This window comes from Mobula birostris, chromosome 4, assembly GCF_030028105.1.
Source record: "Mobula birostris isolate sMobBir1 chromosome 4, sMobBir1.hap1, whole genome shotgun sequence".
NCBI lineage: Eukaryota > Metazoa > Chordata > Chondrichthyes > Myliobatiformes > Myliobatidae > Mobula > Mobula birostris.
The window spans coordinates 3,979,636-4,003,291 of NC_092373.1; the positions used below are offsets into that span (position 1 = coordinate 3,979,636).

At 44.0% G+C, this 23,656-nt stretch overlaps 1 protein-coding gene across 1 annotated transcript in view; it reads right to left on the minus strand.

Annotated features, from left to right (window-relative positions):
- LOC140196958 (neurotrypsin-like) overlaps positions 1–19,760 on the minus strand; it is a 37,368-nt gene extending 17,608 nt beyond the window's left edge. The window contains exons 1-2 of the mRNA XM_072256894.1: positions 19,466–19,760; positions 10,490–10,720 (exon numbers count right to left, since the gene is read on the minus strand). Coding sequence (XP_072112995.1) covers positions 10,490–10,720; positions 19,466–19,760 — 526 coding nt within the window. The remainder of the gene's footprint in view (positions 1–10,489; positions 10,721–19,465) is intronic.
- Between the last annotated feature and the right edge of the window lie 3,896 nt (positions 19,761–23,656).

The window sequence follows — 23,656 nt, forward strand, 5'->3', positions numbered from 1 at the left end:
GAAACAGAAGGCAGGGGAAGGGAAACATGGAGTAAGGACAAGAGCAATGCAACAGCCACGCCTTGGTCTCTGGAGGTGTTTATGCAGCCAGTCCCAACGAAAATCAGCTGCTTCAATTAGTGCTCAACAGAGACAGAAACAGGGTAGACAGGAAAACCCGGAGCAAGGCTCGATGGGCGGGACCGTGAACCGGAATGCGGACTTCATGGACTGGACCATGATACATACCTTGCGCAACCTTGTGAAATGCGTTACTAATATCCATGTAAATCACATCTACTGCACTACCTTCATCTATTGGCCTGGTCATTTTCTCAAAGAACTCTATCAGGCTTGTTAGACACGATCTGTCCTTCACAAAGCCATGCTGACTGTCCCTGATCAGACCATGATTCTCTAAGTGCCCATAGATCCTATGTATAAGAATATTTCCCCACAGATTTCCCACAACAGACGTAAGGCTCACTGGTCTATAATTATCAGGACTATCTCTACTACCTTTTTTGAACAAGGGGACAACATTCGCCTCCCTTCAATCCTCCGGTACTATTCCCGTGGACAACGAGGACATAAAGATCCTAGCCAGAGGCTCAGCAATCTCTTCCCTCGGCTTGTGGAGCAGCCTGGGGAATATTCCATCAGGCCGCAGGGACATATCCGCCCTAATGTATTTAACAACTCCAACTCCTCCTCTCCCTTAATATCAACATACTTCAGAACATCAACCTCACTCGTATTGTCCTCACCATCATCAAGTTCCCTCTCATTGGTGAAAACCGAAGAGAAGTATTCATTGAGGACCTCGCTCAATTCCACAGCCTCCAGGCACATCTTTCCACCCGTAGCTCTAATCGGCCTTCTTCACTCCTGTTATCCTTTAGTTCTTTACATAGTTGAAGAATACCTTGGGGCTTTCCTTTACCCTAATCGCCAAGGCCTTCTCATGCCCCCTTTCTGCTCTCCTCAGACACTTCTGAAGCTCCGTTCTTGCTACCCAGCATTCCTCAAAAGACCCATTTGATTCTTGCTTTCTAAACCTCATGTATGCTGCCTTCTTCCACGTGACTAGATTTTCCACCTCACTTGGCACCCATGGTTCCTTCACCCTACCATTCTTTATCTTCCTTACCGGGACAAATTTATCCCCAACATCTTGCAAAGAGATCCCTAAACATCGACCACATGTCCATAGTACATTTCCCTGCAAAATCATTATCCCAATTCACACCCGCAAGTTCTAGCCTTATAGCCTCATAATTTGCCCTTCTCCAATTAAAATTTTTCCTGTCCTCTCTGATTCTATCCTTTTCCATGATAATGCTAAAGGCCAGGGAGCGGTGGTCACTGTCCCCCAGATGCTCACCCACTGATAGCTCTGCGACCTGACCCGGTTCGTTACCTAATACTAGACCTAGTATGGCTTTCCCTCAGTCGGCCTGTCAACATACTGTAGCACGAATCCGTCCTGGACACACCTAACAAACTCTGCTCTGTCTAAACCATTGGAACTAATCAGGTGTTAATCAATATTAACGAAGTTAAAGTCACCCATGATAAGAACTTCGTTATTTTTGCACCTTTCCAAAATCTAACTCCCAGTCAGCTCCTCGGTATCTCTGCAGCTACCAGGGGGCCTATAGAATTGAATTCTCCCATTAGCATTTTAATACTGTCCTTTTGGCATTCATTTTCCATCTTGCGTTACAATTGGTAGGACACATCCTTACTACTGTTCGCGGGTCTGTATACAAATCCCATCAGTGCATTTTTATTTTTGCAGTTCCTTAGCTTTATGGATGTCACCTCTTTCGAATAATTTGATTTAATTTTTTACCAACAGAATTATGCCGCCCCCTCTTCCTTCCTGCTTGTCCTTTCGATGCAATGTGTATCTTTGGACATTATGTTCCAAGCTATTATCGTCTTTTAGCCATGATTTAGTGATACCTAAAGCATCCTGCCTGCCAATCTGCAATTGTGCTGCAAGTTCATCTACCCTATTCTGTGTACTGTGTGCATTCAAATACTGTATCTTCAGTGCTGTATTCATCGGTTTTAGATTTTGCCCACCATCCACGTTGCAACTCATCCTAGTGACTGCAATATTGCCCTGTCAACAGCCTCAGCCTCTCCTGACTATACATTGCCTCTATTTGCAAACCAGTGACCATTTCCCCCGCACTATTATCCGCCTTTCCTCCGATACGTCTGGAATTGAAATATATGCAGTTCAGGACATAGTCGCACCATGCTCAGCCTTTTCATCCCTAACTTTGTCTGAGGTCTTACAAAGATATGCCTTCATAACCTCTCCACTAACTATTCTGGCACTGTGGCTCCCATCCACCGACAGCTCTAGTTTCAATCACACCATGCAGGATCAAAAACCTTTCCTCTGGGATATCAGTATCGTTTCCCTTTGGACTTCCACAGGAATCAAAAACGAATTTTAAAAAAATATAGCACTATTATCAATTTATTTGTAGTTAATTCATTGAACCCTTGTTGTTTTGTGGTAGTGTTGGTGGTTTTTCAATAAGAGTAATAATGCCAATTTTATCGATTACCTTTACGAAATTATCTTACACGGGAATGTCAAAATGGACTTCATCACAGTGAGAGAAAAGCATTCTTATGCCTGCATGCCTTAAAAAACTACTCACCTGAACAGATAACTCCAGCATCTTCTTTGTGAACACAATCGTTCTCGCCCCATGGTCTCGCCGCACATTGCCACAAGGCCGAATTATTCGCTGAACACTTGAGGTTGTCCAACCAGACAGGACCTGAGCCTTGGCCAAACCAACTGGACTTCGTGATATTAACAGCATGTCCACAATTCAGTTCTTTGCAAACAACATGTGCATCTATGAAATCCCAAGCATCATCACACACGGTGCCCCAGATTCCGTCATAATAATCTTCTACCCTTCCTGCACAACGACTTGCACCATTCACCAGCCTTACGGGAATATTATCTGCAGCACGAAATATTATTAATTAAATGAGTTGGCTTTCTGGAAACAACTTGATTAAGGCTTGCAATCAATCAGGCTGGACAGATACTTGTCAAGTGTAACTTCATTACTCTGCTTAATATAAATTCGCAAAACACTGGCCATTTATAACAAAGGAGAGGGCGCTTGCAATCTTTCAGCTCATGGTCAAATTGAAGATTGTTTAATTTTGTTTCCAGTACACAATTGAATAGGAGAACGTAATATTTTTTTTTTCTCCGGTTCCGGTGCAGTGGTGAAAAGAAAAGCCCAATCAGATGAAGAACACAACAATAAACCTACAGAATAAATATAAAATAATGTCTATAATGTGACACAAGGCACAGAAGTGTTTGTACATACGGTCACTCTGACAGGAAATGATAAAGCAGTCGGGGTTGGTTGGTGACAGGAGTTGTTGATCAGTCTGACTGCTTGGGAAAATTAACTGATTTTGTGTCTGATTTACCTGGCGTAGATACTACGCAGCCTCCTCCTGATGGGAGTGCAGCAAACAGTCTATGAACAACCATGTTTCGCAAATTCTTCCTTGAAGAACTGAAGACATTTGCGATGGATATAGATTGTTCACATCCATTCAACATTTTTCTGCACTTTTTGAAAGTGCAATCTTTCTTAATTCCTTCCAGTCTGTGGTTCAAATTTTCACAGACTTGATCTGACAGGAGTGCAAGACATATGTATTCATTTAGCTGTGATTACCACTGCCTGAGAATGTGATTGTGATCTTGAATTATATCAGTTTGGGGCTCTCACTGAGGCGATGGCCAATCGTATCAATATCTCAACATGGACCTGTAAGTAAAGATAACTGTAGATTGCGGAATACATAAGAGGCTTTGCAGATGTTACAAATGAAGAGTAACACACACAAATTTTTGGTGGAACTCAGCAGGTCAGGAATCATCTTTCCAGGAATACAGAGTTGTCGTTTTGGGTCAAGACCCTTCATCACGATAGCATCATGGAAAAGCTAACAGTAACAGTATTAGAGAGATATTTGCCATCCTTATATAAATGGAAACAGGGAATCTAGAGGGCTAATGTGGTCATAGATTTTCCTTCGTTACAATAACTTGGTGCGGGAGTCCTGTTTTTTAAACTTGAAGGCAGAAAAGGTTGGATTTATTCTGGGGAACAAGGAAACGGCAGACGAGTTGAACGGGTACTTTGGATCTGTCTTCACTCGGGAAGACACAAACAATCTCCCAGATAGAATAGTGGCCAAAGGACCTAGGGCAGTGGATGGCATCCGTTTGTCTTGCGAGACCATGGATCTGTGCCTGGAAAGTCTTCACTCTCCAGGGTGCAGACCTGGGCAAGGTTGAATGGAAGACCAGCAGTTGCCCATGCTGCAAGTCTCCCCTCTCCACGACACCAATGTTGTCCAAGGGAAGGGCATTAGGACCCATGCAGCTTGGCACCAGTGTCGTCGCACAGCAATGTGTGATGAAGTGCCTTGCTCAAGGACGCCACAAATGTTGCCTCCGCTGGGGCTCGAACTCACGACTTTCAGGTCGCTAGTCCAATGCCTTAACCACTTGGCCACGTGCCCATGGTAGTGCATGAACTGAAGGAAATTTATATTAAGCAGAAAATGGTGTTGGATAGACTGTTGGGTCTGAAGGCTGATAAGTCTCCGGGACCTGATAGTCTGCATCCCAGCGTACTCAAGGAGGTGGCTATAGAAATCGTGGACGCATTAGTAATCATTTTCCAATGTTCTCTAGATTCAGGATCAGTTCCAGTGGATTGGAGGATGGCCAATGTCCCACTTTTCAAGAAAGGAGGAAGAGAGAAAACAGGGAGTTATGTACCGGTTGGCCGGATGTCAGTGGTGGGAAAGATGCTGGAGTCAATTATAAAAGATGAAATAACGACACATTTGGATGGCAGGAACAGGATAGGTCCGAGTCAGCGTGGATTTACGAAGGGGAAATCGTGCTTGTCTAATCTTCCGGAATTTTTTGAGGATGTAACTATGAAAATGGATAATGGAGAGCCAGTGGATGCAGTGTACCTGGACTTTCAGAAATCCTTTGGTAAAGTCACACATGGAACATAGAACGTAGAACATAGAATAATACAGCACAGTACAGGCCCTTCGGCCCACAATGTTGTGCCGAACCTCAAACCCTGCCTCCCATATTTACCCCCCAACTTAAATTCCTCCATATACCTGTTTAGTAGTCTCTTAAACTTCACTAGTGTATCTGCCTCACCACTGAATCAGGCAGTGCATTCCACGCACCAACCACTCTCTGAGTAAAAAACTTTCCTCTAATATCCCCCTTGAACTTCCCACCCCTTACCTTAAAGCCATGTCCTCTTGTATTGAGCAGTGGTGCCCTGGGGAGGAGGCGCTGGCTATCCACTCTATCTATTCCTCTTATTATCTTGAACACCTCTATCATGTCTCCTCTCATCCTCCTTCTCTCCAAAGAGTAAAGCCCTAGCTTCCTTAATCTCTGATGATAATGCATACTCTCTAAACCAGGCAGCATCCTGGTAAATCTCCTCTGTACCCTTTCCAATGCTTCCACATCCTTCCTATAGTGAGGTGACCAGAACTGGACACAGTACTCCAAGTGTGGCCTAACCAGAGTTTTATAGAGCTGCATCATTACATCGCGACTCTTAAACTCTGTTCCTCGACTTATGAAAGCTAACACCCCATAAACTTTCTTAACTACCCTATTCACCTGTGAGGAAACTTGCAGGGATCTGTGGACATGTACCCCGAGATCCCTCTGCTCCTCCACACTACCAAGTATCCTGCCATTTACTTTGTACTCTGTCTTGGAGTTTGTCCTTCCAAAGTGTACCACCTCACACTTCTCCGGGTTGAACTCCATCTGCCACTTCTCAACCCACTCCTGCATCCGATCAATGTCTCTCGGCAATCTTTGAACAATCCTCTACACTATCTACAACATCACCAACCTTTGTGTCGTCTGCAAACTTGCCAATCCACCCTTCCACCTCAACATCCAGATCGTTAATAAAAATCACCAAAAGTAGAGGTCCCAGAAAAGATCCTTGTGGGACACCACTAGTCACAATCCTCCAATCTGAATGTACTCCCTCCACCACCACCCTCTGCCTTCTGCAGGCAAGCCAATTCTGAATCCATCTGGCCAAACTTCCCTGGATCCCATGCCTTCTAACTTTCTGAATAAGCCTACCGTGTGGAACCTTGTCAAATGCCTTACTAAAATCCATATAGATCACATCCACTGCATTACCCTCTTCTATATGCCTGGTCACCTCCTCAAAGAACTCTATCAGGCTTGTTGGACACGATATGCCCTTCACGAAGCCATGCTGACAGTGCCTGATCAGACCACGATTCTCTAAGTGCCTATAGATCCCATCTCTAAGAATCTTTTCCAACAGCTTTCCCACCGCAGACGTAAGGCTCACTGGTCTATCATTACCCGGACTATCTCGACTACTTTTTTTCAACAAGGGGTCAACATTCGCCTCCCTCCAATCCTCTGGTACCATTCCCGTGGAAAACGAGGACATAAAGATCCTAGCCAGAGGCTCAGCAATATCTTTCCTCGCCTCGTGGAGCAGTCTGGGGAATATTTCGTCAGGCCCCGGGACTTATCTGTCCAAATGTAGTTTAAAAACTCCAACACCTCCTCTCCCTTAATATCAACATGCTCCAGAACATAAACCTCACTCATATTGTCCTCACCATCCTCAAGTTCCCTCTCATTGGTGAATACCGAAGAGAAGTATTCATTGAGGACCTCGCTCACTTCCACAGACTCCAGGCACATCTTCCCACCTTTATCTCGAATCGGTCCTACCTTCACTCCTGTCATCCTTTTTTTCTTCACATAATTGAAGAATGCCTTGGGGTTTTCCTTTACCCTACTCACCAAGGCCTTCTCATGCCCCCTTTTTGCTCTTCTCAGCCCCTTCTTAAGCTCCTTTCTTGCTTCCCTATATTCTTCAATAGACACATCTGATCCTTGCTTCCTAAACCTCATATATGCTGCCTTCTTCCACCTGACTAGATTTTCCACCTCACTTGTCACCCATGGTTCCTTCAACCTATCATTCTTTATCTTCCTCACTGGGACAAATTTGTCCCTAACATCCCGCAAGAGATCTCTAAACATCGACCACATGTCCATAGTACATTTCCCTGCAAAAACATCATCCCAATTCACACCCGCAAGTTCTAGCCTTATTGCCTCATAATTTGCCTTTCCCGAATTAAAAACTCTCCTGTCCTCTCTGGTTCTATCTTTTTCCATGATAATGCTAAAGGCCAGGGAGCGGTGGTCACTGTCCCCCAGATGCTCTCCCACTGAGAGATCTGTGACCTGACCCGGTTCATTACCTAGTACTAGATCTAGTATGGCATTCCCCCTGGTCGGCCTGTCCACATACTGTGACAGGAATCCATCCTGGACACACTTAACAAACTCTGCCACATCTAAACCCTTGGAACTAGTCAGGGGCCAATCAAAATTAGGGAAGTTAAAGTCACCCATGATAACAACCCTGTTATTTTTGCACCTTTCCAAAATCTGCCTCCCAATCTGTTCCTCTGTATCTCTGCTGCTACCAGGGGGCCTATAGAATACCCCCAATAGAGAAACTGCTCCCTTCCTGTTCCTGACTTCCACCCATATTGACTCAAAAGAGGATCCTACTGCATTATGCACCTTTTCTGTAGCTGTAATAGTATCCCTGATCAATAATGCCACCCCTCCTCCCCTTTTTCCGCCCTTTTAAAGCACTCTCTATCCATTTCAAAGCACTGAAATCCAGGAAATTTGAGAATCCATTCCTGCCCTGGTGCCAGCCAAGTTTCTGTAATGGCCACTACATCATAATTCCACGTATGTATCCAAGCTCTCAGTTCATCACCTTTGTTCCTGATACTTCTTGCATTGAGGTACACACATTTCAGCACTTCTACCTTACTGTCTTTACACCATTTATTCTGCTTCTCTTTCCTCAAAGCGTCTCTGTATGTTAGATCTGGCTTTACTCCATGCACTTCTTTCACTGCGTTATCGCTCTGGGTCGCATCCCCCTCGCAAATGAATTTAAACCCTCCCGAACCATGCTAGCAAACCTACTTGCAAGGATACTGCTCCCCGTCGAGTTCAGGTGCAACCTATCCAATCTGTACAGGTCCCACCTTCCCCAGAAGAGATCCCAATGATCTAAAAATCTAAAACCCTGCTCCCTGCACCAACTCCTCAGCCACGCATTCAACTGCCATCCCCTCCAATTCTTACCATCACTGTCACGTAGCACTGGTAGCAATCCTGAGAACGCCACCCCTGAGGTCCTGTTCTTCAGCCTTCTGCCTAGTTCCCGAAACTCACACTTCAGGACCTCATCCCTCTTCCTGCCTATGTCGTTGGTCCCAACATGTATCATGACTTCTGGTTGCTTTTCCTCTCGTACCAGGATGTCGTGCACCCAGTCAGAGACATCCCGTACCCTGGCACCCGGGAGGCAACATACCATGCGGGTGTCCTTCTCACGTCCACAAAATCTCCTGTCTGCTCCCCTGACTATCGAGTCTCCAATGACTACAGCTCTCCTCTGCTCCGTCCCACCCTTCTGCACCACAGGGTCAGACTCAGTGCCGGAGGCCCTGCCACCGTGGCTCACACCTGGTCGGTCGTCCCCGCCAACAGTATCCAGGACGGTAAACTTATTATTCAAGGGAATGGCTACAAGGGTGCTCTGCACTACCTGTGTACTCACTGTCGCTTTCCCCCCTCTGACTGTCACCCAACGACCTGCTTCCGACAGCTTAGGTGTGACTACCTCCCTGTAGCTCTCATCTATGACAACCTCATTATCCCTTATGAGTCGAAGGTTATCCAGCTGCTGCTCCAGATTCCTTACACGGTCTTCCAGATCGCCCAGCCGCATGCACTTCTGGCAGATGTGACTGTGCAGGAGAGGGGCGTTCCCCCAAGACTGCCACATCTCACATGAGAGGCACATCACCGTCTCAGGGAACATTAAAAACTAACTGCGAGCAAGCTCGTCCTCCGCCTCTTCTCGTCGAAGCCTCTCGAATCCAAGCCTCAAAGCTCCACTCCTTCACTGGCCCACTCACTCACTGGCCGCTTTCCATAGGAGATTAGTGGTCAAAATTACGGCACATGGTATTGGGAGCAGAGTACTGACATGGATTGAAAATTGGCTGGCTGACAGGAAACAAAGAGTAGCCATTAACGGTCCCTTTCGGAATGGCAGGCGGTGACCACTGGGGTACTGCAGGGTTCAGTGCCGAGACCGCAGCTATTTAGAATATGCATTAATGATTTAGATGAAGGGATTAAAAGTAACATTAGCAAATTTGCAGATGACACCTAGCTGGGTGGCATTGTGAAATGTGAGGAGGATGTTATGAGAATTCAGGGTGACTTGGACAGGGTGGGTGAGTGGGTGAATGCATGGCAAATGCAGTTTAATGTGGATAAATGTGAGGTTATCCACTTTAGTAGTAAGAACAGGAAGGCAGATTATTATCTAAATTGAATCAAGTTAGGAAATGGGGAAGGACAACGAGATCTAGGTGTTCTTGTACATCAGTCACTGAAAGAAAGCATGCAGGTACAGCAGGCAGTGAATAAAGCTAATGACATGCTGGCTTTCATAACGAGGGGAATTGAGTATAGGAGCAAGGAGGTCCTTCTGCAGTTGTACAGGGCCCTGGTGAGACCACACGTGGAGTATTCTGTGCAGTTTTGGTCTCCAAATTTGAGGAAGGAATTCTTGATATTGAGGGAGTGCAGCGTAGGTTCACCAGTTTAGTTCCTGGGATGGCGGGACTGTCATATGTTGAAAGATTGGAGTGACTGGGCTTGTGTGCACTGGAATTTCGAAGGGTTAGAGGGCATCTGATTGAAACATATAAGATTATTAAGGGATTGGACACGCTGGAGGCAGGAAGCATGTTCCCACTGATGGGTGAGTTTAGAATCAGAGGCCACCGTTTAAGACTAAGGGGTAGCCATTTAAACGGAGTTGAAGAAACTCTTTTTCACCCAGAGAGTGGTGGATATATGGAATGCTCTGACCCAGAAAGCAGTGGACGCCAAGTCTCTGTATGTTTTCAAGAAAGAGATGAATAGAGCTCTTAAAGATAGCAGAAGCAAAAGTTATGGGGATAAGGTAGGAAGTGGATACTGATTGTGGATGATCAGCCATGATCACATAGAATGGCGGTGCTGGCTCGAAGGGCCGAATGGCCTACTCCTGCACCTATTGTCTATTTCATTGTTTATTAGGTAAACCAAAAAAGATCACAGTTCTTGCTTGATCCAGAAGACCACAGCAATACACACTCTATGACTGTACAAGAGTGCATACTTTATGAAGGAACAGAATGTTCTTACCAGAACAAAAGACACCAACATCACCACCGAGAGGTAAATGGTCCGCTCGTGTGAAAGTGCAGTTCCAGAGGAAGGATTCACCTCCAATACAACTGACGTTGCTCATTATCACAGGCCCTTTCCCGATTCCATACTTCCCGTGGTTGTAAACATTTACTGCGGAGCCGCACTTCAGCTGTCTGCATACCACATCTGCGTCTTTGAAATCCCACAAATCGTCAGTCACTCTGCCCCAGACGCCGCTGTGATAAACCTCCACTCGACCATCGCATCGGCCCTCTCCAGCAGCCAGCCGCAAATGCCAGTGATCCACTGAAAAATACAATTAGTTATCGATGTCCTTCGACATTCAGCATCAGCATATTGTAAGCAACAGTTACACATGCACATGTTGGTTAAAATTAATTAAGTTAGACTCTTTTGCAAATATGCTATGCGGCTGTTACTGGGAAGAAACAGCATAAAATGCTTACGCTCCACCATACTTTAACAACATCTCCGAACCGCGGTAGACAGAGGACATCAAGGAATGTGATGATCAAATCATCTTGGAGGGAAGGTTGGCCGGAGATTCGTGAACCTCAGATGTGAATGTTATCAGAAATATGCACCATGATAGCAAGTTAGGTTACTTTGCTCCGTCCCTCAGAAAATAACTTCTGAAGGCAAAACTGGATTTTAATAGTATCTGCTGTAGTCTTTCGACAATAACTTCATCCGTCGAGGATAACCTGCTGCTGATGTTACTTGATTGGGTGAATAGCTCATCTGTCATTTCAGGCTCAAATGCTCAACGGAGATGTTTACGAAGTTTAAACCCTGCAGCTTAGCCGAAAACTCATTGAAATAGTATAGGTATGCATGGGCTTCAATTATTTAAATTATTTTATGCATTATCTTGAAATTATTGTTAATTAGTGGCCGAAAATTTAAGTTTGTATATGAACCAATGTGGATTATAGATAATCAGTATTCAATAATTATGTTCTCAGGAAGTTTCAGGACTGAAAGTTCTTCATTTATTATCATATGTAGTTACTTAACGTTAATATAATATTTACTTGAGCTACATTCTTATTTATATATTTCTTTATTTTTATATGTTTTATTTTGTCAGGTTAACATAGATTGCATTAATCCATTAGTTAATAGTGAATAACTGGTTATTAATATTTGTAAATCATGGATGAACCACCAAGATATTCGTTTTTTATGATAAAAGCATATCAGCAGGTGCATTCTTAATCATTCCTGTACATTGGTTAGTGAATTTCAGTATTGTATCCGTGGCGCAGCTTCCTTGTTGTAGTAAACACACAGTCACAGTGTCATAATAACTTTAACGCCGTGTCACATGAGAAGACTGCAGAGATGTGATCAGAGATGTATTGTAGTCTCCATCCTTGTAAATATATAAAACCAAGAAAATGGAGAGGGATTTCTCAGAAATTCCATGTTTCACATCTAGAAACTCGTTTGAGGTATGCCAAATGACAGAGTTGCACACTGTTATATCTGTTTCAGTGACTATTTCATGTAATGTACCAGTGATGATAAGATATCTTCTCAGCACTACAGAAATAAACTAGCCCTGCTGCTTTCAAATTGTAGAATAAAATCTTTCAGTTGCCCGTCACTTTAAGTCACTTTTAAATTGTTTGTAAAACATGTCATGCAAAGAAAATTTTGCATGGTAATTGTACGTTGTACAAATCGATTGGCCTTGGTTGCAGCTTACATAGCAAGCCGATTCCAGCGCACGACTATTATATAATTCTATAATTAAGGAAATTAAAAAAAAAAATTGCACTGCCTTGCAAATTGCAGACGAGTTGCATTTGTTGCCTCGCACAACCAGAAGCTGTTTCCATAATCAAGAGGCCATTTTGAATTACATTCCTCGGCTATTTCTGACAACTTCATGCCACGAACTCAGATTCTCTGGCTCTTCAGATGCTCAGTACGTCTGATGACAGTTTCAATATTCACTGATGTTTAAAAACAGCCAACATGAACAAACAAAGAACTAGGGGCAGCCCCCTAATGTCGCCATGCATGCCCGCGCCAACCCAGCATTCCCACAACGCTGGGCAGAACCACTGAAGCAGCAACAGTAAAAACAACAAAACATTAGCAAAGCACCTCCCCTTCTTACGTTCAGACTACACTCTGCCGCGCAGGGCTAAGTCACCATGGTTTCTGTAAAGATAAATCTTGCCTGAAAAATCTGTTAGAGTTCTTCGAGGAAGTAACAAGGAGGGTGGACAAGGATGAGGAAGTAAGTGGCTTTTACTTGGATTTCCAGAAGGCCTTTGATAAGGTGCCTTAAATAACTTTGTCATATCAGATCTGTTCCGGCCTTTTAAAATTCAGATTTGTTTTTATGATATCCGGCCCCCTCCACCCCCATTCTCCTGAAGTACAGGGAATACAGCCCAAGTTCCTCATATGGTAACCCTTTCATTCCTGGAATCATTATCGTGAATCTTCTCTGAACGCTCTTCAATGCCGGTACTTCCATTCTAAAATATGGAGCACAAAACTGCACACAATACTCCAAGTGTGGGCTCACGAGTACCTTACTGAGCCGCAACATCACATCTTTGCTCTTATATTCTGTACCTCTATAAATGAATGCCAACATTGCATTCTCCTTCTTCACCACCAACTCAACCTGGAGCATAACCTTTCGGGTATCCTGCACAAGGACTCCCAAGTCCCTCTACATCTCTGCATTTTGAATGCTCTCCCCATCTAAATAATAGTCTGCCTGTTTATTTCTTCCACCAAAGTGCATGACCATACAATTTCCAACATCACATTTCATTTGCCACTTCTTTGCCCGTTCCCCTAAACTATCCAAGTCTCTCTGCTGGCTCTCTGTTTCCTCAACACTACCCGCTCCTCCACCTATCTTTGTATCATCGGCAAAATTACCCGCAAATACATTAATCCTATAGTCCAAATCTTTTACATACATCGTAAAAAGCGGCGGTTACAACACCAATTCCTGTGGAACTCCACTGGTAATTGGCAGCCAGTCAGAGTAGGATCCCTCTATTACCACTCTCTGCTTTCTATGGATCAGCCAATGCTCCGCCGATGCTTGTAACTTCCCTGCAATTCCATGGACTCTTATCTTGCTAAGCAGCCTCATGTGCGGCACCTTGTCAAAGGCCTTCTGAAAATCGAAGTACACCACATCTACTGCATTTCCTTTGCCTATCCTGCATGTAATATCAAAAAATTTCAGCAGATTAGTAGGCAGGATCTTCCTTTCAGAAAACCATGCTGGCTTTGGCCAATCTTGTCATCTGCCTCTTGGTACTCCGTAATCTCATCCCCAACAATCGATTCTAACAACTTCCCAACCACTGATGTAAAGCTAACAGGTCTAGAATTTCCTTTATGTTGCTCCCCATCCTTCTTCAACAGCAGAGTAACCTTTGTATTTATCCAGTCATACGGTACAATGCCAGTCTCCATCAATTAGGAGGTATTCATTTAGCCAGCTGAATTCGTGGTATTAATTGTCACATGGCCAAGCACATTCATTTCTCAATGGCTGGCAACGTTCGGACTATTCAGGCGGTGTTTAATATTGTGTCTTTCCGGAGATTTATGTAGATTTTACTGGGTAGTCCTAATGATTTAATATTATTGTGGAGTGCGTTTGGGATGATACCATTTGTAGATATTACTATTGTGAGCAATGTAATTCGTTTAATTCGGCAGATTTCTGGTGATTTTAACTTATTAATTTCTGTATGTTATGTGTGTTTGGAATGGCTATACCTATCGATCTTGTTTGTTTATCTGTATCATCATATCTTGATGGGTATTATGAATTGTCCCGTCTGTAATAAGGGATCTGCCGTGATATAATTTGTGGGACGCTGACTGTAAAACCAGATCGGGATTGTATTTATAATAAGGTGTGACATATTTCATCAGCTTGTATTTTAAAGCAAGAATTTGGTGAATGATGTTTGCCACTTGATTGTGCCTGTGCGAGTAATCAGATTGAGTTAAACTGCTGCATAATCCTGTAATGTGTTGGATTGTTTTTGGTTTCACTTGGCATGTTCTGCATTTATCATCTTTAATCTGTTGTACTTTTATTATGTATTATTGATAATACTTTTGTGTTAACCTGTCTTGCCAGAAGCAAACCTTTGTTTCTGGAAAAATCTGTGTATTCCTTGTTCATGTTCTATTGTGTTTCAATTTCCTCTTTTTAGTCAGCATTTTTCACATATAATTGATTATTATTATGATTATTATTTATTTTTTAAAAAATCTGCTCAAGCTTGTCTTCCCTCCGGCACGGTCATAGCCAGCCAGCTCAATTGACAATTATGAGGCACTTTTGAACTATTCTTGTGGTGTTCAGTGTTGTGGCTTTCTGAAGATTTACATAAATATTGCTGTGTAGGCATAACGGTTTCATGCTATTGTGTAGTGGCAACAGTTGTTATTACTGTCAGTACACTGTGTATCTTGTCATGTTCCAACGTTTTCCAACTTCCTCTTTTAATTCAGCAAATTTCTGGTGCTTTTCACTGACTGATTTCTTTAAGATTTCTGTATTTATATCTGTGTTTTTGCCTGTTTATCCTGTACTATTATATGTGGACGGTAATTTTATATTGCTCTCTCTGTAATAAGTGATCGATCATAATATAATTTGTGGTATTCTGACTCCAAATTTGACTCTGACTGTTAAATTTTACTGAGGTGAGATTACATTTATTAATTTGAATTTTAAAGCAAGATTCTGCTAAATGATGTTTGTCACTTGACTGTCCCTGTATAAGTAATCAAATTGTGTTAAACTGCAACAGGATCCTGTAATGTGTTGGATCGTTTCTGGTTTTGCCGGGCATTTTCTACATTTATCACCTTTAATTTGTTCTTCAGGTGTGTATTTCTGATCTTTTTTTTGTGTTAACCACCTGGTCCTGTATTGCCACAAGGAACCCCTCTGTTTCTGGGAGGTGGTCTCCAGCTCTAAGTTAGGCGTGGAACGCTTCTTTGTCGACACCTGGTCTCTTAGATTGTGGGGATGTCATTTATTCCATTTCAGCCTTTTGCCCTGGATAGTGTCAACCTAAGAACATTCGATGTGCATAATGTTTTCTGAAAGTTGTCCCTTCAGATATTATTTTTCTTTGTAAATGTTCCAGATTAGTTTCAGACTAAGCTATTATGCAAAAGAATATATTAACATAGGTATAGCGGAAGTGTTTATAGCCTTTGTTATATTTTCACTGTTGGGCTCTGTCTGGTAGTTTGTATTGACCGTTGGGGTAAATTCTGTCAAAAAGTTTCCTTTTTCGCATGGGGATGTATTTCCTTTCCTGATTGTTATCGCAAGCACTAACTTTTTAATATTCATCCATTGGGTTTATTGAATCGTGCTCCTCTGTTTTGGATTCAATTAGGTCTATTGCACCTATCTTTATGTTTAATATTCTGCATTTTTCCAGTCCAAAATCCATGTTTACTGTGTATCGTTCGAAAATAGTTCTACTATTTGGATTAATTGTTTTAGCTTAACTGATGTAGGAGCATATAATTTTAAATCCTCCGTCTATAAGAGGTGTGTTAAGGTATAGCTCACTTCGTCGTTTCTGACTTGATAATATTATTATTACTTTCAAACTATTATTATTATTACGATAAGTGCGGCCGATACCTAATGGCAAATCACCTACCGGAACAGATAACGCCGGCGTCATTTTTGTGTGTACACGGTTGGTCTCCCCATGATGAAATGCGGCAGTCATTCAAACGCATTTCATTACCGCGACATTCAGTGACGTCTTTCCAAATCGAGCCATTTCCCTCACCAAAGAATGCTCCCGCTTTCGCTGATAAAACCGGACCACAATGGAGATGATTGCAGACGACTGAGGCATCCTTTAAATCCCAGAAAACATCGCAGACCGTTCCCCAGGTTTCACCGCGTAATACTTCCACTCTCCCCGAGCAGTTATCCATGCCACCAGTTAACCGCAGTTGACCTTTTGAGCAAAAACATCGGGGGAAAGCTGTTTTACTGTTGAACACATCCATCTATCCAGCAACCTCAGCAAACACCCCACAACCACGATATTATAATTTAAGTAAGACTATAAGCCGGTAAATTATAGGAGCAGAAACACGCAATGTGGCCCATCGATTATGCTCTATTATTTCATCATGACTGATACAATTCGCCCCTCAGCACCAATCCCTTGCCTTCTCTCCGTTTCCCTTCCTGTCCTGGAAAATCAATAATATCTGAACCTCTGTCTTGAATATACAGAGTAGCTTGGGCTCCACAGCCGCCTGTGACAAAGAATTCCAAAAATTCTCTGGCTAAAGAAATTCCTCCTCATCGCCTTTCGGAAGGGACGGCCCTTTCAGTCACCACGCCTCCCCTCCCACCCGCTTGGTAGACGGTTCCCTGGTCGATACTGTGCGTTCATCTTGAGAAAGTCGACCACCGTGTCGAAAAGGAGGGGTCTGTGGCGCCTCAGGAGCTGCGCCTCGGGTTGGGTGCACTATCACCACTAGAGATTCGACAATTGCCACATCTCATATATGTGAATATGCACATCTCAGCTCGTTATTATTTATTGTTGCGGTATTTAACTACTTTCTTTGCGTTGTTGTAGCGCGTGTGGGAACTTGAACAAAGTACAGCAACATTACACTGTCTGATTGCATTCGGCCTTGACTGAGAGAGTGGACAATCGAATGGACTGACTTTGAAGACGAGCGGCGTTCGTTTTATATTTTGATATTCGCTTTCACCCGGTATTGGCATATAGTTCTCCGTTTGAGAGTACTAGTTAACGGCCCTGTTTTACCCAGCGTTCTCGGATCCGTCGACCTGCTGGTAAAGAGTGTTGGTCTTTGTATTCTTGCTGCCCGGACGATTGATGAGGTTAAAATTAACCGGGTGAAGTAGACAGCCCACCGGGATTAACGAGAGTTGAGTCTCTTTACCGCCTGAATGTAGGACAGTTTCTTGTGATCTGCACAGATCAAGAATGACGCTCTCCCCCCCTCTAACTATTGCCGCCATCGCCCCAGGTCCTCACCGACAGTTAAATTGTCGCGATTCGCAATATCGTCGTTACTGTCGGACGGAGTCAAGCGACTGGAAGAAAAGCACATGGCTGCAGCTCGACCATGCATGGCAGTGACGTGTCAGGGTGTTGCAGCACAGAAGCTGTTGTGAAACTTCGCTTCAGCTCCGAAAATGCTTGGTCAACACCGTCTCTCGAATGGAATCCTGCCGAGTTCTTTCTGGTGAGGACATTTACGGGAGCCAAAATTCCCGATGTATTAGAGTAAAAGTTCGCAAGCACTATGAAGTGCCGTAACTGTTTGACTGTGGATGATTTGAGCTACTTTGTACCTGCTTGAACTTTACTACCCTCCACTTGAACACTAAATGGGGTAAGACATAACCCCAAAACACATTTCTCGTGTTTAGAGTACAGGTTAATTTTGAGGAGTCGTCTGTAAATCCTCCAGGAATGCTGGACGTGTGCCTGATGAGAACGGAAATAGAAATGGGTGTAGACTAAATACAGAAAAGCAAACTGTTTCAGCATGTCTTTGAGCACATCGTGAATTGAGGCCTGGAAAACAGCGGGGGCGTTGGCCAGATCAAAAGGCAGCAAAAGGTACTCATAGTGACCATGAGAGGTGTTGAAAGCTGCCTTCCACCCATCTCCTCCTCCCATAGGGACCAGATTACAAACATGGAGTGGATCAATTTTGGAAATTATAGTACTCTGTTGAGAAGTTCGAATGTAGACACCAGCAGGAGAAGAGGGTAATGACTCTTCACAGAGATGTTATTCAAGGGCCGATAATCGATTTTGGGACGGAGCGTGCTCCTGCCGGAGATGATGATGGACCAATAAACCCCATGGCCGTTGCCTCCTTGAAGCACTCCTCCATACCACCGTTTCAGGACGAGAGAGAGGAAAAAGTGTCGGTCCTGCGGAGGGTTAGTGCCAGGTAGGAGGTCGAAGGTGAAGTCGTCTGTCTGGTATAAAGCAGAGAGATGCTTTTACTGAAGACCTCAAGAAGATTCGCATATTCAGCCAGAATCAGAGACAGGTCCATATCCTAGGGCACAGGACACGATTTAGCTGGAGCTGGATCCAGACTGGTAGACAACCACGCCGGTCCCCACTCTGAGTGCTTTAACAGACCAATTATTCCGTGAATAACGTCGGGATATCAGGGGAAGTTCAAGCACAATTAACAGTTCAAGGGAATCGACCAGATAGAAGGGGAATTCTTCACTATGGTTGTCTCCGAGCACAACTTTGACAGGTTCAGTAGAAAGTTGGATCTGGCCAGTGTTCAGAAGTCGACCGCCCATGGTCTATTCTCTCAATTCCTGAGTTGGGAACTCCCATCTCTGAACTACAGAGATGTCCATGACATTCCTGGCTGCACCAAAGTCGATAAATGATGTAGTTTCATGGGCTCGAGACCCCCACGACAAGGAAGCTGCGACCGTAACACAACTAGGGGAAACTCATTGCAGGGAGAAGCGACCCAATAGGAGTCTCCTCATTGCTGACGTGCATCCTTTTCCCAGACGCTTGGGAAATGCCGCCAGGAATTGTTCTGTTTCACTACAGTAGACGCAGGAAGGTGTTCTGTGCCCCTCTCAGTTCTCTGGAAACAGGCGTATGCGCCCCACTTGCATTGAGTTCTCCGTGGACTGGGTGCTGAGTGATCAGGGAGAGAGCGAGGATAGACGGCGATTAGATGGCGTGTGGGATGCTTGAGATATTCTTACCCTGCGCCAAAGTTTCCCAGTCGTCAACGCGAAAAGCCGGATTAATTAGTTTATCCAGACAATCTTGCTCGTCAACATAACGATCTTCTGTCGGATTCCTCGTTCAGTCCACCTGGAAGGCATTAAGGAGAGATCATTCATTCCATCCCGCCTCTACTGCAAGCGTGCGGAATTTGACTGCAGAGGTCCTCACCATCCCTCGCCTTGACGCAGGTCCAGAAGTTAGTGGACAGACTGACCACGTAATGATAGGGCAGTAATCCTCCGTAACTCTGCGAGGAAATGCCGGAACGATTGGGCTGCAGTGTAACCTTGCTCCCGTAAGGCGTTGAACTGGTTGAGTGGAGGTGCATCTAGGAGATTGACCACGTCCGTCCATTTCTGTGCATCATGACCAAAAAGTACAGGCTGGTCTTGGGATATCAGCTGGCATTGGGTAATGAAGTTCCGGCAGCCATCGAGATTCCCCGGTGATGGAATATTGGCTTCTTTCACAGTCGAGTGATTCCGTGATGGTCCGAAAGCAGGAGGCATTTCTGTACCAGGCCGAATGTAGGAGCAGTAGTGTCAGAGGTTGTCGGGCAGCAGGAAACGAGAACCTGCCAGATGCTGGGAGAAGGACTGAGGCGGCCTGAGGCTGCTGAATTGCTTTGGCAAGAACGCTAATTGCTGCCAGCTGAAGCTGGCTGTCCGAAGTGACCTCGGGGACGGCGGCTGTGAGAGCGAAAATCGCAGGCACATCCCTCCGATTGTTTGCGTTGAGTTGCTAAACAATTGCTGCGAGGGATGATTGCTGTTCCTCTGAGACTGGACTTGTCGGCACGAGTCTATCTGTCTCATTGCTGTAGTTACAGATTGCCTCATTCAGAACAGATTCAATTCCCTGCAGCTATTCTCGTCCCTGACCAATGAATCACAGGGCCAAAATCAGCTGCTCTCCCTCTGCTCTGTCTGTCTCGTGTGTGCTTACGAGAGTTGCTGTCACTACATTCAGATATGGCCCACGTGCGGAGAGAGAGACACTGAAGCAGGTTTATAGTTCATACATTTTAATGCGAATAGTGTTTTAAGGGAAAAGAGAGCAATAAACGCTAGTCCAAACAGGGCAGTTATGTAAGACTCTGAAAGTAGATGCGAACACTGCGGCTGAAAGGAAATATCTAAATTTAAAACGAATACCGCAGGTCTTCAGCGTCAGTCGACTCGATAGACCACTTTCTCAGGCAAGGTCGAGTGCAAGCATATGGGTAACGTTGTTTTGCTTTGATCAAGACTCGACAAGCGCTACAACGAAAAGAATTGAAAAATTACGTACTGTACCGCAGTAATGAAATAATGACTACCTGATACGTGCATATCAACGAGGGTAATTGCCGAATTCTATTGCAACATTTTTTTTTCCGTTTGCTGTGAATACACGCAAGAAAATTAATCTTAGTGTCTAGAAAATAAACTTACTTTTGAACTTTGAAATCCAGAATTCCGGTATACCCTGTGTCCTCTGATATTTACTTCTCTGTTGAAGAGTTAGCATTTACCAAACAAATCTTCAGGACCAATACACTGTTTAATCCTGCAGTCAGGTCTCTCCGCTATGTAAATCCAGCTGTATAAACGACTGAAACACTCACCTGAACAAATGACGCTCACAGCACTTCCACCCGAACAGTTGTGTCCATTTCTTGGTGTGGTTGCACAATCCCAGATAATGGTCTCATTGCCTTGGCATTCATAGGAATCCTGCCACATAGGACCACTGCCCTCTCCAAAGTATGCCCCTCCTAATACTGATATCACTTCTCCACATTCTAACGATCTACACACCACGCGTGCGTCCTGTAAATCCCAATTCGAATCGCATACAGTGCCCCACGTCTCTCCATGCTGTATCTCCAATCTTCCAGAGCATTCGTCGTATCCATCAACCAGTCTGGGCTTTCTATGTCCTGCGGTATATTAGATGAAAGTAAAATTCCAGATTTAAAGGATAATACGCAGATTAAGACATGACAATAGCAAAATTCTTTAGGAGTTTGAGGAGACTCAGTATGTCACTAAAGACTCTCGCATATTTCTACAGATGTACCGTGTAGAGCATTTTGACTGGTTGCATCAAAGTCTGTTGTGGAGGCTCTGCTGCACAGTATCTGGAAAAACTGCATAATAGTGCGAACACAGACAGCACCACCATGGACCTTCCATCACAGAGAGCATCTTCAAAGAGCGACGCCTCAAAGAAGCAGAATCTGTCATTAAGGAAACCAACACTCATGACCTCTTCGGGTTACTACTATCAAGGAGGAGATGCAGGGGCCCAAAGAAACACACTCAATATTTGGGGAACAGCTTCTTCTTCTCCACATTAGATTTCTGAATGGCCGGAGATCCCATGTATACTACTTTGCTCTTTGTGATGTTTTATTTCCTTTTTAATTCATTTTTTATATTTTTTTTGTTATTATAATTTGTATACTTTTTATTGTTGTGTATTGCACCAGACTGCTGATGGAAAACAACAACAACAAAAAGCATGACTTTCCATATGCCATAAGATCATAGCACCATGAGACAGAGGAGCAGAATTAGGCCAGTTGGCCCATCGAGTCTGCTCCGCCATTCAGTCATGGCGGATCCTTGACAGTGAGATTAACCAGGATCCTGAGATCATCTGCTGACTCAACTAGCAACTCATTTGGAATCTCGCAGCGAAGCCAACAGATCTAACCGTGTTTACTTTGGTAAATCATACCACCTGAGAGTGTTTCTTGTCCGTACATACAAGCAGAAGCTGAAATGAGAGGATTTACTGCAGAATTTACTTAAGTGCTGATTCAGGGAAACAGATGCTCTTCTTTGTGCCTGAGAGCGTACACTAGCCCATGTTTAATTTTGCAGCTACCTACCTGGATCTGTTTGTCACTACCATCACCGGCTTTATCAGGAAGTGTGTTGAAGACACTGTACTAAACTGAATAATCTTGCCGTGAAGCCGGAAATCATGATTAAACTGACTGATGACGTTGAGGTCTGCAATATTCAAATCAGCCGACTCCGATCTTTACAAGAAGTCGAGTTACGGCCTCCGGTAGGGTCTCATGGATGCCAAAAAGACTATACTGTACTAGACAAACCACGAGTGTCATTCCAGCCGTCAGTCGTGGCACGGCTTACATGCTTTTCCGGACCATAAAACGAGGTTTGGCAGCATTACCGGCAAATGCATACTTGCCCAAAGAGGTTAACGCATTACTTACACGTTGAAAACGGGAAAGGATTGCAATGCCACCACCCGCCCCGCGGCCTGAATTGTAGCTGAATGCAGAGTCACCGTTACAGATGTAAGACCTGTCGTCCGGAGGATGATAACACGGATAACATATGGGCCGAATATTCTCCCAGGCCGTGAATTTAACTCCTGTGCAGATCAACAGTTCGGCGCATTTCCAAAAATTTTGCCCCCTCCCTGTTTCAGTCCCGTTTAAGCTACGCAGTGTAAAAAGTATACATTCTGTATGCATCGCAGTTTATAAGGCAACGGGGTTGTCCGTAACAAGTATGGTCTCTGAGAATTGCTAAACATATACAGTCAGCCTCTTCTTACTTGCTGTATATGTCCTCACAACTGTTGCCAAAATAGTAATTTGCCGAAATTTTGTTATAATCTTTCACAGAGATCACACATTAAATATTGCGTTTACACATAAGTGCGTTATTTATATTATTCAATGTTCCTCAATAACAGCTGGGGTTTGCTTCGGGCGATCCGATTTCCTACCATAGTCCAAAGACGGACTAGCCAGCTAGTTAATTAATTTCAAATTGTAAAATGTTCTGTGATTAGACTTGGATTAAGTAGGTCGGTTGCTGGGCAACCAGGCCATGGCCGGAAGGGCGCTGTAACGCTAAATAAGCAAATAAATAAATGCCCACCCGCTTCTTTGTATTTACTACTTGATAAATCCAGCTGCTACGTGGATATCTGCCTTCTGCATTCGGATTAAATATCTACTTTTCCTCTGCTTTATTTTTCGATCTTTTTACATTCGATTCTACATTAGAATTTTGTCTGGACATTGAATTGTCTAATCGGTTAGTTGCAATAAGATGGCCACATAAAGCTTTCAGCCATCATTCTGATCGGTAGTATGTGTGATAAACGATTAGTTCTTGCCTAGTTATGTCCTTCGGTGCTTTCGGTGGCCTGTTCCGATATTCCAATTTTATGGAGAATACAATAAATAGGAGTTTACCTGAACAAATAACGCCGGCTGTCTCGCTTTCCTTAGAGCAGTTAGGGTGAGCTAAGATTCTCCATTCACACCTCCAAGGGTCGCCCTCTGTACCATTACAATGAGCTTCTGCTTGGAGAACGGGCCATTGTCCATGTCCAAATTGTGAATTCCCTGATGCAGATACGGCGTCACCACAGC